At 46.8% G+C, this 14,895-nt stretch overlaps 1 protein-coding gene across 2 annotated transcripts in view; it reads left to right on the forward strand.

Moving 5' to 3' along the window:
• Positions 1-771: 771 nt before the first annotated feature.
• Positions 772-14,895, forward strand: part of MTARC2 (mitochondrial amidoxime reducing component 2) — a 37,787-nt gene continuing 23,663 nt past the window's right edge. The window contains exons 1-3 of one of the 2 annotated variants that reach the window (XM_087424368.1): positions 772-1,380; positions 6,394-6,567; positions 13,217-13,382. In XM_087424368.1, the coding sequence (XP_087280494.1) occupies positions 1,109-1,380; positions 6,394-6,567; positions 13,217-13,382 (612 nt within the window). In that variant the 5' untranslated portion in view covers positions 772-1,108. The remainder of the gene's footprint in view (positions 1,381-6,393; positions 6,568-13,216; positions 13,383-14,895) is intronic. The other variant, XM_087424369.1, reaches the window with a different exon arrangement.

Raw genomic sequence — 14,895 nt, forward strand, 5'->3', positions numbered from 1 at the left:
TTATTCAGTAACTACTGACAGTAGAGGAAGGAGCTGAGCTCCATTCCGATTTGCCAGAGGTGACTGGGCGTTCTGAAGGGAGACTGAGGCAGTAAGGAGGGAGAGCAGGCGCTCACAGAGAGACAAGCAAGGATCGGCCGGTGTAAATGTGATTAGGACAGCTGTGTCTGCTAGCCAGCAACTGTTCAAGAGAGGATTCTAACCTCCCACAGAGACTGGGAGACAGGCTCTGCCCTTTCCCATGATTACATTTCAAAGGAATGGCTCTCAGGTCCTTGAGAAAGACATTTCTGAGTTGTAGGAGATACATACACATCTCAAAGAGACAAAGGAGGGATTCATAATTGTAAGCCCATTTTAGTAACTGCTCTAAGAAAAGGAGGTCAGAGGCCTATCCTCAGACGTCGGCTGGAACAAACAGTGGACTTCCGCGGCAGCAGTGAGCTTTCTCAAGCAGGCGTTTGACGCGGTGGGGGGATGGGGTGCGGGGATGGGCGGGGCATTCTCGGGACTTGGCCTCACGCTGCCAGAAGCCATGCTCGAGTTTGGTCCTAGCGCAGAAGTTTCCGGGGAGTGGATTAGGGGCCGAAAGTTCTCAGCGCGTTCTGCCAGAAAAAGTAGTTCCTAAACGTTTTAAAATCTTCCCGTCTGCAACCCACGATCCACCCTCACTGTTCCCTGTGCTCCAGTCGAGCGCCTAAGGGGGCAGTATGAGAAGACAGGGGGGCAGCAGAGAGCGGGGGTGCTGTGTGGGCGGGCGAGGGGCTACCCTGGTTGGGTGATTGTCGCAGGGGCCCGGGAAGAAGCAGCAGCAAAGCGAAAGGGACCACGCCAGAGAAAGTGGGCGGGTGGCCCTGTTGCCTTGGGCGTCCCAGTCGCCTCTCGGCGGCGCCTGAGTACCCCGGCCGCTCTCTGCCTGGCTTCCCCCATCACCGCGCAGTGCCTGCCGCCGCGTTTACGCGTAACCCGTGCGGCCACCGCGGCGCGCGGCCAGGGCGCCAGGGCCAGCGGGTGAGCCAAGTCTGGCTCCTCCTCCGGCGGGGAGCAGTGAGCGCCTCCGCGCCCTCCGGGTCCGCTCGTCCGCGCTCAGCCCCGCGCTCGCTCGGCCATGGGCGCCGCCGCCTCGTCGGCGCTGGCCCGCCTCGGCCTCCCCGCGCGGCCCCGGCCCGGCTGGCTGGGGGTGGCCGCGCTGGGACTGGCCGCCGTGGCGCTGGGGGCCGTGGCCTGGCGCCGCGCGAGGCCCCGGCGGCGCGGGCGGCTGCAGCAGGTGGGCACCGTGGCGCAGCTGTGGATCTACCCGGTCAAGTCCTGCAAGGGGGTGCCGCTGAGCGCGGCCGAGTGCACGGCCATGGGGCTGCGCAGCGGCCACCTGCGCGACAGGTACAGCCGGGCCCGGGCGCTGGGCAGCAGGGGACCTGCTGGGGATAGGGTCAAGGTAGGGGGGTAGGGGGAGGTGACCCTGTCTCGGTGAAGGAGAATAGAGGTTTACCATCTGGATTTCCTGGGCTGCTTGTAGGACCCTCTGTCTCTGATCCTTTAGCCGGGAAGGTCAAGTTCATGTCTGATTCTGATTTGGAAATGTAGGTAGAGGTAAACCGCTGTCTCTCTCTGGATGAGAGGTTCCTCCTGTGAAAGGAACGGGATCTGACCTGGTTATCTCCAAGGCTCCTGCAAGTTCTACGCTTTCTGATTCTATCTTAGTATATGGCACAAGAGTAGAAAAATAAAATGCATTGGCGCTAGTGGGCAGACGGGAGCAACGCTGAAACCAAGTCTTGTTCAAAGACGCTGGCTTTGGCCTTGCTGGGGCTTGTTCCTCACAGGTCTGGAGTCCTGGGGAAGGTGCTTGGGAGACCCAGGAGATGGGGAGACCTGATTCACTTTAATGAGGAATGAGCAGAGTGAAGTCTTCTGTTGGGGAGAGGGGGTGTCCGGGGAACTGCACGTATAATATTTGCCATTAAGGGAATAGCGTGTCCCCTCCTCCCCGATGCAGAGTGATTCTCAGTGAAGAACTTTGGGTCAAGTCTCTTCTCACATAGGGCCTGGCACACAGAAATTTCATTCCCTTCCCTCAGAAGAGAAAAGGTACCCTGTCATTTAAGTCACCCCCAAGGTGAGGCTGCAGACACACTCATTGACACAGAATTATGCAGCTGGATATTGGGAAGGCTCTCTTGACAGTGAAGGATGCTAAATCCTAGAAAGAGTGATCAAGGAAGAACGGAATCTCCTTCTTTGCTTCCTTAGGATTAACATGCCTTCCAATCTGGCTGGGATGGTTTAGCTGTGGTCTTGTGTCTAGGGGGAAGGAGGTTTCCAAGTTGTTCGTTCAAGGAACCTGCTAGCAGAGGCTGCTGCCCTTTGTTCCCTCCAGGACACACGTGTTCACTCTTCTCTGAAGACTGCTGTCCTCTTAAAGAAATGTGGGCTTCCACAGCATTGGAATACTTCAACTTGCTTTAGAGAAGTGTTGTGTATGCAGACTATGTAACTCATGGGGGATTTTGCATACCCCTCCACCCCAGATTTCTGATTCTGGAAAGTTTTTTAAAACTATAATTTCCTGAGATTCTCATCCCAGACCTGTGGAATCAGAATCACCAAGAGTGAAGCTAACTCGTGTAGAGTGTTTAAGTCTTCCCAGGTGATTCTGATGCTATAGTTAAGGCATGTTTAGAGCTTATTCAAATATGAGGGATTAGAAAAGCCTTCTTAGAAAAGCGGTCTGGGAAGACTTCAGGCCCATTGGTAGTGGACACCCTCCAAAAATTTGGGCGAGGCAAATTCTCATGATGCACATCCAGAGAAATGGCATCGTGCTGCTTTCTTACTCACTTGAAGGATTGAGTTTATTTCACAGAGAGATTTCCAATTCTTGTCTGTATTTCCTGTGATCATCTGAGTGACTGTTGCTTCTTCACTTCTCGTTGTGACTACTTTGCTGTGACTGTTGCTTCCATGGAAAGAAAATATTTGTCCTTTGCTTTTCTGCTTCCGTGGGCATCCTAAAATAAATGGAGCTGTTAACTTGACCTTGTTTTGAGCAATAAATGCTTGGGATGGGGGGAGGGAAAGGCATGGAACAAACATTTATTCAGTGCTTCATATGCAGCAGGCACTGAACTCTAAGTCCTGTCACATAGATGGTCTTATTTAAGCCTCATAACAATCTTCTGGGCTGGATATTATCTCCACTTGGCAAATACAGAAACACTATCAGAAAGGATGTATCTCACCCAACATCACAAAACCATTATGGGCTGGAGGCATTTGAACTCAGATCTCTGTGAGGGCAACACTTATGCTCTTTCTATGAAACTAGCATGTGATTCGGAAGTGCACGATTGCACTGAGAACTTGGGCAAAGTCATTTAACCTCTCAGAGCATCATTTTTTTCATTTGCGAAAGAAAGGTTGACCTTGATGATCTCTAAGACTCTATCTCATCTAGGTTTTATTTATTAAAGGGTAATTGAAACTCGAAAGCAAGCTGGAAAGAGCTCTACTGAATGAATGCTATTGTTCTCCCAACCTGAAACTTCAATTACAAAACTGCGATAGTCTGAATGTAGGAAAGGCCTGCTTTATTTAATTGATTTTGAACCCGTGTCTTTGGAACTCGTCTAAGAAGCTGGGATCTTCCTCTGTTTGTGCTCTGTGCCTCAAATCTCTAGAACTATTTTGTTCAAAGCTCTTAACATATTTGTGAAATCCTTGGCTTGAGCACCCTGAGCTGTGAGCTCGTTTAAAGTCCACCCAGCAGAACGCTGGCATTGGCATTGACTGTCTGGCATAGATACTGGGAGGGCATGGCTGCCCTCCTTGATCTTGTAAATCCCCCCTCTCCTTAGCAGCCGTATATGACCCCACCGTTTATAAATGTGTCCAGACCCTTTCTGAAGCCAGCCCTTTGTGTCTTCTGCACAGACTGTTGTCTCGTGGAGAAATGAATTGCCTAAGTTTGTTATCTTGTGTCATTACTTCCTGGATTCCTTCTCCTTTACCCTCCTACTCTCTGTGGTGGAGTCCCTGTTACCCACCTTTTCAGGCCCGGTCGTTCCTGCTTCCCTGGCCAATTTGTAAGTTTAGAAATGAGATTTTCCAGCTGTCTTGGGCTGGTTCTTCCCCATCACCGGGAGCTCAGGGCACTGTTGTATTTTGGAGAATCTGAGCTGGGCTTCTGCATCAATGCCTACACCACATACTCAATGTTTTATGTGTCAAAAGAAGGTGCTGGCTTTTACTTTGGCAGACTTGGTTGGGATAACTTGGTCATGAAAAAATCCATACTCCAGGCTTGTTCTTTCTTTTGTTCTTTCTTTCTCAGATCTGGCAGAACAGAGCAAATTATTTATTTACTGGGCATCTTTTGTGTGCAAGAGGTGAAAAATCTGATTACCCGGTTGATGGGGTAGTGAGGGTGGTTGGGGTATGTTACAGAGAGCAACCTTTGACCTTTTATTTTGTTTCTGTCCTATCCCAATATGAGAATGCTTGCAAGTTGCCTCTTGCCTCTTGAGGTGCAGGGGTTAGCACAAAACCTCTAGCTACTGCTTTTTGCTGTTAAGGCCCCACGGATTAACTCCCACGTGATTATACAACAGAATGGAGTTAATGGCGGGGTTGTGAGCCAGAGTGAAGGGCTAAGGTTGAGGGATGGATGGGAGATGAGAAGTCTTAGCCCAGGGGAGCTAACTGTCAGAAATAACGTGCAAGCAGGGGCGTGAGTCCTGTTTGGACATGTGTCTGGTTGTGTGCAGATCTCAGAGGAAGTCGTGTCTGGGGACAGGGTGTGTTGGAAGTTCAGGATGCAGGCGTGGTAACCAGAGCAGGGTCATCCAGAACTCTACACCCCAAGAATGAGGCTGGAAATAGGGAACAGGGCCCAGCCCCGAGGGAACAGGGCTGTAACAAAGTAGGCAGGCTTTCCCTGGATTCCAGAACCCACCCTCGCCCCGCAGGTGAGTAAGACAGAGAACCCTGGGAACCAAAGACGCCTAGAAGGAAAAAGGTGAAGTCCTCAGAGGGGTGGGGGCCTGCTACTGCCCAGCATCACAAGCTCTGGGGAGGAATAGCCAAGACAATTCCTAAAATGTCTTTACCCTGTCACCGCCACCCCTGCTACACCCACACACACCCGTGAGCAGGGCATTTGTGCCAGCCGCTGTCTGCTGGCTTGGTTGCAGGGAAGGGACAGTTTATCCAGCACCTGAACAAGAATAGGTTGCCTCACTGGGAGGTTCCAGAAGTGAGTCTAGCTACCAGGGTCAGGAGAAGGCAGAGACTGAGCTCCCTGAGCTCTGATGTTAGATGTCTCCACCAGGTCATCTCAGACATTCCCGTTTGGCCCCAGTCATACTTTGAAATGTCTCCCTTGGAGGAGCTGCCCCTCATTCTGCAAGGGGCTGTCCTTTTTATCCTGTTCACGTTTGCAAAGCCCCACCTTTCACTTGTTCATTCGTTAATGACCTCAGAGTTCTTCACCCACTGCGCTTCTCTGCCAGTTCTGTGTTCTGTCTAAAATAATGATGTCGAAACTTATTTCCCCTTGGGGTGGCACAGTCTTTCTTCTTACTAATCAGAACATTTATGTGGTGTAACCCAAGATATATGCTCTGCTATAAATAAAAGCGTAACCAACCTAACCAGTTCAGTCTCTTTCCCCTTCTTCACTCCCCCCATTCTCCCCATGGATATGATATCCAGAGTGTGAAAACTGAGGCTAGAACAGTGTGCTTTCTCGGAGGTAAGTGGACTTCTTATCGAACGCATAATTTGTGTGAATCTTTGTTTTCTGAGTCAGAATGTGTGCCTGAAAGGCTAGTTAGGGCCTTCTTAATTAGGATCCACATGCCACAGCGAGTTAAACGGAGTAGAGGCTGGTTTGGGTTCTCTTGGGGTCACGAACATTACAAGACCTTTGTCTAGGGTTTCAGTTCCCTAAAGCCAGTTGTTTTGCTTCAACCTCATCTTGTTTCACAGAAAAAAGACCTGGAAGGCTTTTTGCTTCAATCAAGAGCTTAGAGACATGTTTAATAGGCCCCGGGGAAATTTCTGACCCAAGCAGAATCCTAAAGGAAGCAACGTAGTTGCCTAGGCTGTAAGGGAAGGTCCCTAAACAGGCCTCGTTTTCTGGAGTTTCAGAATTGAGAATGTTCATATGTTGGCCAGACGTTCTCTCCCCGGGCCTTTTCTGCCAAATGAGCTCCTTTTGGGGGCACCAACTTTCAGACCCAAAGAATTTGGCCAGACCTGGATAATTGTCTAGAAGAAATGGTTGGGTCTCGAGTCGAGGCAGGGGGAGGATTTTGATGAACTAGAAGCACGCGGGAAGCTCTTGAGAGGGTGGAGGAGGATTTTCTGAGCATGCGCCTGTTTGTTTCTCGGCAGGTTTTGGCTGGTGATTAAGGAAGATGGACACATGGTCACTGCCCGGCAGGAGCCTCGCCTCGTGCTGGTCTCCATCACCTATGAGGACGATCGCCTGATCCTCAGGGCTCCGAGCATGGACCAGCTGGTTTTGCCGAGCAAGCTGCCTTCCTCAAACGAGGTCCATGACTGCAGGTGCTCTGCTGGGGGCCTCTGGGGACCTGCCACAGACCTGATATTCTTTAGGCTCCTCCCTGCGCTCTAACTACAGTTTGTACAGAAGGTGATGAGATTGGTGAAGGAAATATTCAGGAGAAGTCTAGTCTGGGTTGGGATGGAGCCAGTGGTCAGGTGTGAGTGGATGAGGCAGTGTATTGCTTCAAAGATATACTGTTTTAATCAGATATGGTAAGACGTGCAGACACAGAAATGACTGTCATGAAGAAAGACGTTTTTTATGTTCACAGATCCCTAAAAACCAGAGGCCCATGCCGTGCAGGGCCACATCAGGAAGCACCGGGGTCGGTCAGGAGGCAGAGGGAATGGAGAAAAACATGAGCAAGGGTCTTTATGGTGGTTTCTGTAGGAAGCACCAGGTGAGGAAGGATAAACAGGCTTAGGATTGGCTAGTTGGAATAATTTCAGTGGGCTCTGGGCATAGGTGCTGTCCCTAGTTGTCTGATACTTGGCACTGAGTGAGTAGGGCAGGCGAATAGTGGTCCAGAGGGGAAGAGCCCAACAGAGGAGGTGGTTGGGTGGGGGCTCTGGATTGGTTGGTAGTATGAAAGGCTCATCAGGTGAGTGGTTTATCTCGAGGAATTGACTAGTCCTGGGAAGGGCAGTTCCTTCAGTGTCAGCAAAGCCCCAAGATGTCAAAGCATCAAAAATACAGAAAATAAAAAAGCATGATTAATACAAATATAGAGGGGGTAGAAAGGGCCAATCTTTAGGGTTTGTCTCCTTTAATTCAAGTCAGATGCACTTCTATTCAGAATTGCCAGCCCTCCAGCCAGCAGACAAGGGAGTTAGTGGAGACGTTGCCACCTGTGTCTCAGGATTGGCTGATAAGGATGCTGGAGCCAGTGGTCAGGTGTGAGTGGATGAGGCCTTTCAAGGTGACTCTGCAATCTCTGAGGTCTGAGATTGAGACTGAGGCGTCTCTGGAAGGAGTCACATGTAAGAGACTTCTAACTCTGGTCAGAGATGTGCCTCAGGCCTGGGCTTCCTTGCAGTCTGTGGGACCCCTGCAGGGCTGTCCAGTTCCATGGCTCACTGGTGTCTTGTCCTGTGCTATCAGGAAGTCTCAGAGGCTTAGACACTGGTCATGGGTGTTCTGGCTCCCTTTTTAACCATCTGGGCATTTTCAGCATATGGAAATTGGGGTTGTCCAGAGGTCCCAAGATTCAGAAGAGAGCCACAGATTGCTCCCTGTGCCCTGATCATATGCTTTTACAAGCGAAGTATCTGAGCTGAAATCCATCACTCAAGGTTTCAAACTTTCAAAAGCCCGAAGCAGTGATTCACTGAATACAATGTTTCAGTTCATGATCTCAGCAAGCTTATGAGGTGGATACCATTAATTCCATTTTACAAATGGGGAAACCAAGACTTAGATCACTGGCATGCCAGGCAGAGGTGGAATTTGAACCCACCTGCCTCCTTGGCGTTTGCTTTTAATGCCTGCACACGGGGAGGAGAAAAGCTATTCCACATATTACAGGTTTTGAGCGAATAAATTCATTGAAGAGAAAAACTGTAGCCATCTCAACTTGATTGGAGGACAGTCACAGCTCACGAGTAAATGCTTAGTTGACATGTGATGAGTGACAGGTACCGATGTTGCCTGGCAGACTCACTTTGTCACAACACTAAGCAAGGTTTCCCCCTCTTTGCCTTGCTCAGCAGGCAGAACTCTCGGGGGACACAAACCCTCCTGGATGGAGAGGGGAGGATCCTGTAGGGGGATTGAGCTAGGCCTGAAAAAGGCACCAAGTGAAGCCTGTCATATAATTCTATTCTACACATCGTGTTTCTGGATAAGGCGGGAATGGAGAATCTGGGAGTTTGGAGAAACCAGCCACTGGGTGCTGTGTTTAGATCAACACAGAGAGGAAGGTTATGTAATCAGCATTCCACCCTCTCCAGCTGGTTAGACATGCTATAAGTAGTGCGGCCTGTATTTATAAATTATTTTTAATGGATTGGTTGCCATGGAGACTGCTAAAAACTGAAGAAATGATATAAAGTAGGTGGTAAGTGACAGTGATTACCACAGCCAGCTCACCAGAGCCTAAAATAAGATAAAATAAACCAACAACCTCAAGTGGAAAAAAAGGAAATAAAATCCCTTAACACAGCCATATGGACAAGGAGGGTATGTCATGGGTCTTATTTTAATTTTTTTTTTTTTTGTGGGGAATATTAGCCCTGAGCTAACATCTGTTGCCAATCTTCCTCTTTTTGCTGAGGAAGATTGGCCCTGGGCTAACATCCGTGCCTATCTTCCTCTACTTTATGTGTGGGTCGCCTGCCACAGCATGGCTTGATAAGTGGTGCATAGGTCTGTGCCCGGGATCCTAACCTTCGAACTCTAGGCTGCTGAAGCGGAGTGCACAAACTTAACCACTACGCCACCGGGCCGGCCCCTTATTTTAATTTTTAAAATTTTTATTGTTAATTTCTTGAATCAGCTTTCCCTGTTCACCCTGCGTGGTGTTAAATTGTTTGATAGTAATTATAGACCAGTAGAGCTTTTTAATTATCGCAAAGATTTATGAGTAATTATTGTCTAAAAGGTCCAAGTTTATGTTTTAAAGTGAGAGGAAGTAAGAAATGACTTCAAACCAGGACAGTCCACTGGAAGTTTTATTTCTTTATAACTGAAATAATAGTTCCTCTTGAAAAGGAAGCAATTTCTCCAGCTGGGTTTCATTTAGTTACAAATTATATTGACTATTGATAATATTATATACTTAAATATTCAATACATCACAAAACAACACATGTAATGTACATGTAAGTTATAAAACATAATAATGAAACAAACACCTGTAGCACAGTACACAATTTAAGAAATATAACATGAACAGAAATATTTCAGGTACCTTCCTGTTATTCTACCCTTCAGAGGTAACCAGTATCCTGAATTTCTTTCTCTCCCCCTCATTCCTCTGCTACTTTAAATAGTCTTTCTACATATGTATGTGCTCCTAAATAGTATATGGTTAAATTTTGCTTAGTTTTAAAGTTTATCAAAATGTTATTGTGCTGTACGTATTCTGCAGCTTCCTATTTTTCTCAACATTATGTTTCTAAGATTCATCCATGTGTTGCTTATAGCTGGTGGCTGTGGTTCACTTGTTTTCGCTGCTGTGTAGTTTCCGTTGTATGAATTTGCTGTAATTTACTTATTCATTCTCTTGTCCACGCTCATATAAATGTTTGTGGTCTGTTTCCTAATGCCAACAATGTTCTCTGAACGTTCTTGGACGTGTCTTTAATTCTTTTTTTTTAAATAATTTTATTTATTTATTTTTCCCCCAAAGCCCCAGGAGATAGTTGTATGTCATAGATGCACATCCTTCTAGTTGCTGTATGTGGGACGCGGCCTCAGCATGGCCGGAGAAGCGGTGCGTCTGTGCGCGCCCGGGATGCGAACCTGGGCCGCCAGCAGCGGAACGCGCGCACTTAACCGCTAAGCCATGGGGCCAGCCCAGTGTCTTTAATTCTTTAAGGCCTGAACTTAGGAGTAGAATGACTGAATTCAGAAAATGCCAAATTGTTTCCCCAAACTGTTTTACCAAATCTACTTCATCGGGGTAAGGGTCCATTCTCTCATTTCCTCATCAGCTGGGTTTCTTGTTACTAGTCCTCATCATTTGGATTCTCTTACACTTTAAATTCTGTAAATATCTTTAAAATGAGTCAGGTGGTATATCTTTGTGGTTTTAATTTGCATTTCTTGGGTTTCTAATAAGGTTGAATATTTTTTTCTTTATGATTATTGGTTCCTTATGTTTTCTGGTCTCTGAAATTATTTTTCATATTTTATGCCCAAGTTTTCCCTTATTGACAGGGAGTTATTCTTTCATTGGCTCTATACAAATCTTTGGTCAAAAATATGAGATGCAAATATCCTGCTTTGTGGCTTATCTTTTATCTTTTTTATGGTATCTTCTGATAAATAGACATTCTTAATTTTATTATATTCAGATTAATTGTTTTTTTTTTTTTTGGATTAGCACTTTCTTTGTGTCTTAAGAAATATACTCCACTCCAAAGTTCTAAATATATTCTCCTACTATGTTTTTTCTAAAACTATTGAAGCTTTGCCTTTTTCATTTATGTCTGCATTGCATCTAGAGTTTATTTTTGCATGTAGTTTGAGGTTGCAGTCCGGTATGATTTTTTTTAATACAGTTATCAATTGTTCCAGCACTTTAGTGAATAATCCATACGTTTCCCACTGACCTGTAATGCCGCCTCCATTGTATATCAAGATCCTTAAGAGGTGTCAACCTTTTTCTCAACTCTTGACTCAGTTGCACTGGTTTATTTATCAATTCCTGATCCTATACTATACCGCCTTAGTTACTTTAACTTTGTATCTTGATGTCTAGTAGGAAAAGTCTGCTCATTATTTTATTCGTCTTCGAAAGTGTTCTGACTCTTCTTGGTCTTCATTCTTCCATAAATTTTAGAATCAGCTTGTCAATCCATGTAAAATCCTTTTGGGATTTTGATTGGAATTGCATTGAATTTGTGGCTCAATTTAGAGAAAATCAAAATGAGTTTATATATATATATAAAACATTTGGGGGGCCGGCCCAGTGGCATAGTGGTTAAGTTCGCGGGCTCTGCTTCGGCGGCCCAGGGTTGGCAGGTTCAGATCCCGGGCATGGACCTATGCATCGCTCATCAAGCCATGCTGTGGCAGCATCCCATATATAAAATAAAGGAAGATGGGCACAGATTTTAGCTCAGGGCCAATCTTCCTCACCAAAAAAAAAAAAGTGGAAGAATGCCTGGTTCATAGCAGGTGCTTAAATAAATGTTAGCCTTAAATAGCTACTATCATCTTTATTGTATGGAGCTTCCCTCTTCATGAATGTGTTATCTCTCTTCACTTATTTGTGTCTTATTTTACTTTAATATAGTTTTATAATTTTCTCTGTAATGGAATTGTACATCTTTTGTTAGATTTAGTCCTAGATATCTTATCTTTTTGTTCCTATTTTAAATGGCAATTAAAATTTTTTTTCTGTGTAAGATTGGTAGTTTTTATCCTTTGATTATTGGTAGAACATTCCAGTAAAACTGTCCGGATTTGCTTTGTAAAAATCCGTTCAGGGCCGGCCCCGTGGCTTAGTGGTTAAGTGCGGGCGCTCTGCTGTTGGCGGCCCGGGTTCGGGTCCTGGGCGCGCACCGACGCACCGCTTCTCTGGCCATGCTGTGGCCGCGTCCCACATACAGCAACTAGAAGGATGTCCAGCTATGACATATAACTATCTACTGGGGCTTTGGGGGGAAAAATAAATAAATAAATAAAATTATTAAAAAAAAAAATCCGTTCAAGTTTTTATGTCTTCAGTTTTTTTAGCAGGTTATTTTGCTTTGCGCATTAGTAGATTACTAACTAATGAAGTTCTATTGTATTCACACAGGAAGAGTCAATTTTTTTCTATGGGTTGTTGATGATGGGACATTTTGTGTCAAAATGTGGAAGAAAGTGGACTTTGCATAAAATTCTGAAAGAACTGAAGAAGGGGCATGACAGAGGGATGGATGCAGTCTGTTGCAGGGAATAGAGAGTGAGGATCAGTGGAGGGGTGACTTTCAGGAGTGGGGAGGCGGCACTGGATAACGGCGTTCCCTCACCCCGTTGGGTGCTGCCTACCTTTCAGAGTGCCGACACTGAGCTCACCGGGGTGGATGGAAGCTGAGAGGCAGGGCTGTGAGCATTTACATACGAGTGCTGTTGTGAAGGGGTGGAGGGAAGAGCTCAACCTTGGCGCAGACGCTTGAGGAACTGGGGGATAGTGGGATCAAATCTGTTTGAAGTAGTAGACTGGTGGGTTGAGGAGAGTTTTAGGGGAACGGCTGAAGGCGGTGAGAGAGAGGACCATGAGAAGGTTTGGGAACCGAGCCAAGAATTAATCACAGACCAAACAATGGCCCCAAGAAGGAGGTTTGGAGAGAAGGAAAAGGTCCAAGAAACATTAGAAGAATAGCATCAAGATTTGACAGTAGATAGGATAGGCGTGTCTAACAGTCAGAGCTTGAAGACCACTGTGTTATCTAATGGAATCTGTGCCCACCATGTTGGGTAGGTACTATGTTATTATCTCCGATTTACAACTGGAGACAGAAGGCCAGAGGAATTAAATGATTTGCTAAAGGTCACAGGCTGGAGAATGGCAGAGATCTGAATTGAACTAGATCTGCCAGACTCCAAGCTCAGGGCGCATTTACCACCCTGCAGTCCTTCTCTCTTTCTAAAAGGATCCTAAATCCTTGCTACTCAAAATGTGGCCCATAGACCAGCAGCTTAGGCATCCTGAAGCTTGTTAGGAATGCAGAACTTCAGGCTCCAACCCAGACCTACTGAACCAGAATCTTCATTTTAACAAGATCAGGGTGAGTTGCAAGCATATCAGGGTTTGACAAGCTCTTTACTGGAGCACATTCTCCTTCCCCCTCTGCTTCTGCCCAGCTTTGATCCGAGGACCACTTACTGGCCATGTGGGATAGTCAGGTCCCAACAGTTTAGTGTTCTGTCTTGATGCCATCACTCAGTGTCTTGATGCAAGAAAGTAACCCTGGTGCTCTCTTGTGACCCTTCCAGGCTATTTGGTCTTGACATTAAGGGCAGGGACTGTGGCGATGAGGCAGCTCAATGGTTCACCAACTTCTTGAAAACAGAAGCTTTCAGGCTGGTTCAGTTTGAAAAGAACATGAAGGGAAGACCATCGGGGGAAATTTTCCCTGATTTTGTACAGAATTATTACCAGGTGAGTTTACAGAGAGCTGTTTTTGCTTCTACCAGACACTCTTCTCTTTCCGGCTTCCTTTTTGGCCCACAGAGACCCTCTCTGAGGACCCCAGTTAGGAAAGTGTAGTGATGGCCCAGGTGAGTGGTACTGAGGCCGCGACCTGGGCAGGTATTGGGGATGGAGAGGGAAGTGGATATGAGAGCCTAGGGTCTCCAGGATATGTGGGGGATAGAATATGAGAGACACAGTGGTCCCCCCCTTGTCCTCAGGGGTTACATTCCAAGACCTCCACTGGATGCCAGAAACCTCAGATAGTACCGAACCTTATATATACTATGTTTTTTTCTACACTAAGCACTTTTCACACACTGTGGCCATGACTTTTGCTGTTTGAGGTGTGACAGCAAAACCAGCATGAATTTTTTTCGTTTTTCACAGTTTCACCTACAGAAGATTCATTGTTACCGTAGATCTTCGCAACCTCAGCACACGATTTGTTTTCTTTCCTTATTAAGTCGAGAACTTTCACCTTTTCACGTATAGGAAGCACTTGATGGCGTCTTTTTGGCATATCCGAATTGCCAGCATCACTACTTTTGCACTGTGGGGCCATTATTAAGTAAAATAAGGGTGACTTGAACACAAGCACTGTGGTACTGCGACAGTCAGTCTAATAACCTAGACGGCTACTAAATGACTCATGGGTGGGTACTGTACACAGCTTGAATGAGCTGGACAAAGGATGATTCATGCCCTAGACGGGACAGAGAGGGACAGCGTGAGATCTCATCATGCTGCTCAGAACGGCGCACAACTTAAAACTTATGTATTATTTCTGGAATTTTCCATTTAATATTTTCGGGCCGCAGTTGACCACGGGTAATGGAAACCGCAAAAAGTGAAACCTTGGATGAGGAGGGACTACTGTACTGTAGAGGGAGAAGCCAGGGGTGACTCCCAGGAGAAAGTGAGTCGGGGAGGCGAAAGTTAGAGCTTGGTTTGGGACTAAATCCAGGTTTCCTACAATGACAGAAGCAGACTTGCTGCAAGCGCTTCCCCCACAGCGGTGTGGTCTGGTTACTTCAAGCGCTGAGAAGGCACGTCCTCCTGAAGAAAACTGCCCTCTGTGCCAGTTACAGGCCAAAGACCAAAGCCTTTGAGTCTGCAGGGAGATAAGATTTAAAACGCAAGCGCCTCAGGGAGTTCTCCCCACACTCCCTAACTACAAGCTCCTGGAATGCAGGGTTTTCTCTGCTTTGTCCTATTTCCCACGTAAAACAGTGCCTGATACACAACTGGTGCTTAATAAATGCATATCGAGTGAAGAGATGCTGCTGCAGGAAATCATTACGAGAGTATAGCTGACAGCAGCAGCCCCTGCCCCTGTGTGACGATGCTGATGTGGGAGGGGGTCATTGCTGGGTGCTTCAGCGAGGAATGAGAAAGATGAGCCTGGAGGGTAACGCTGGGCCCGAGCCCTGGCTGCTGCCTTCAGTGTGTGCACGGGAGCCCCGCCCGAAGCCCTGCAGGC

This window comes from Ceratotherium simum, chromosome 36 (genome assembly GCF_057802395.1).
Source record: "Ceratotherium simum simum isolate JZ-2026a chromosome 36, ASM5780239v1, whole genome shotgun sequence".
Classification (NCBI taxonomy): Eukaryota; Metazoa; Chordata; class Mammalia; order Perissodactyla; family Rhinocerotidae; genus Ceratotherium; species Ceratotherium simum.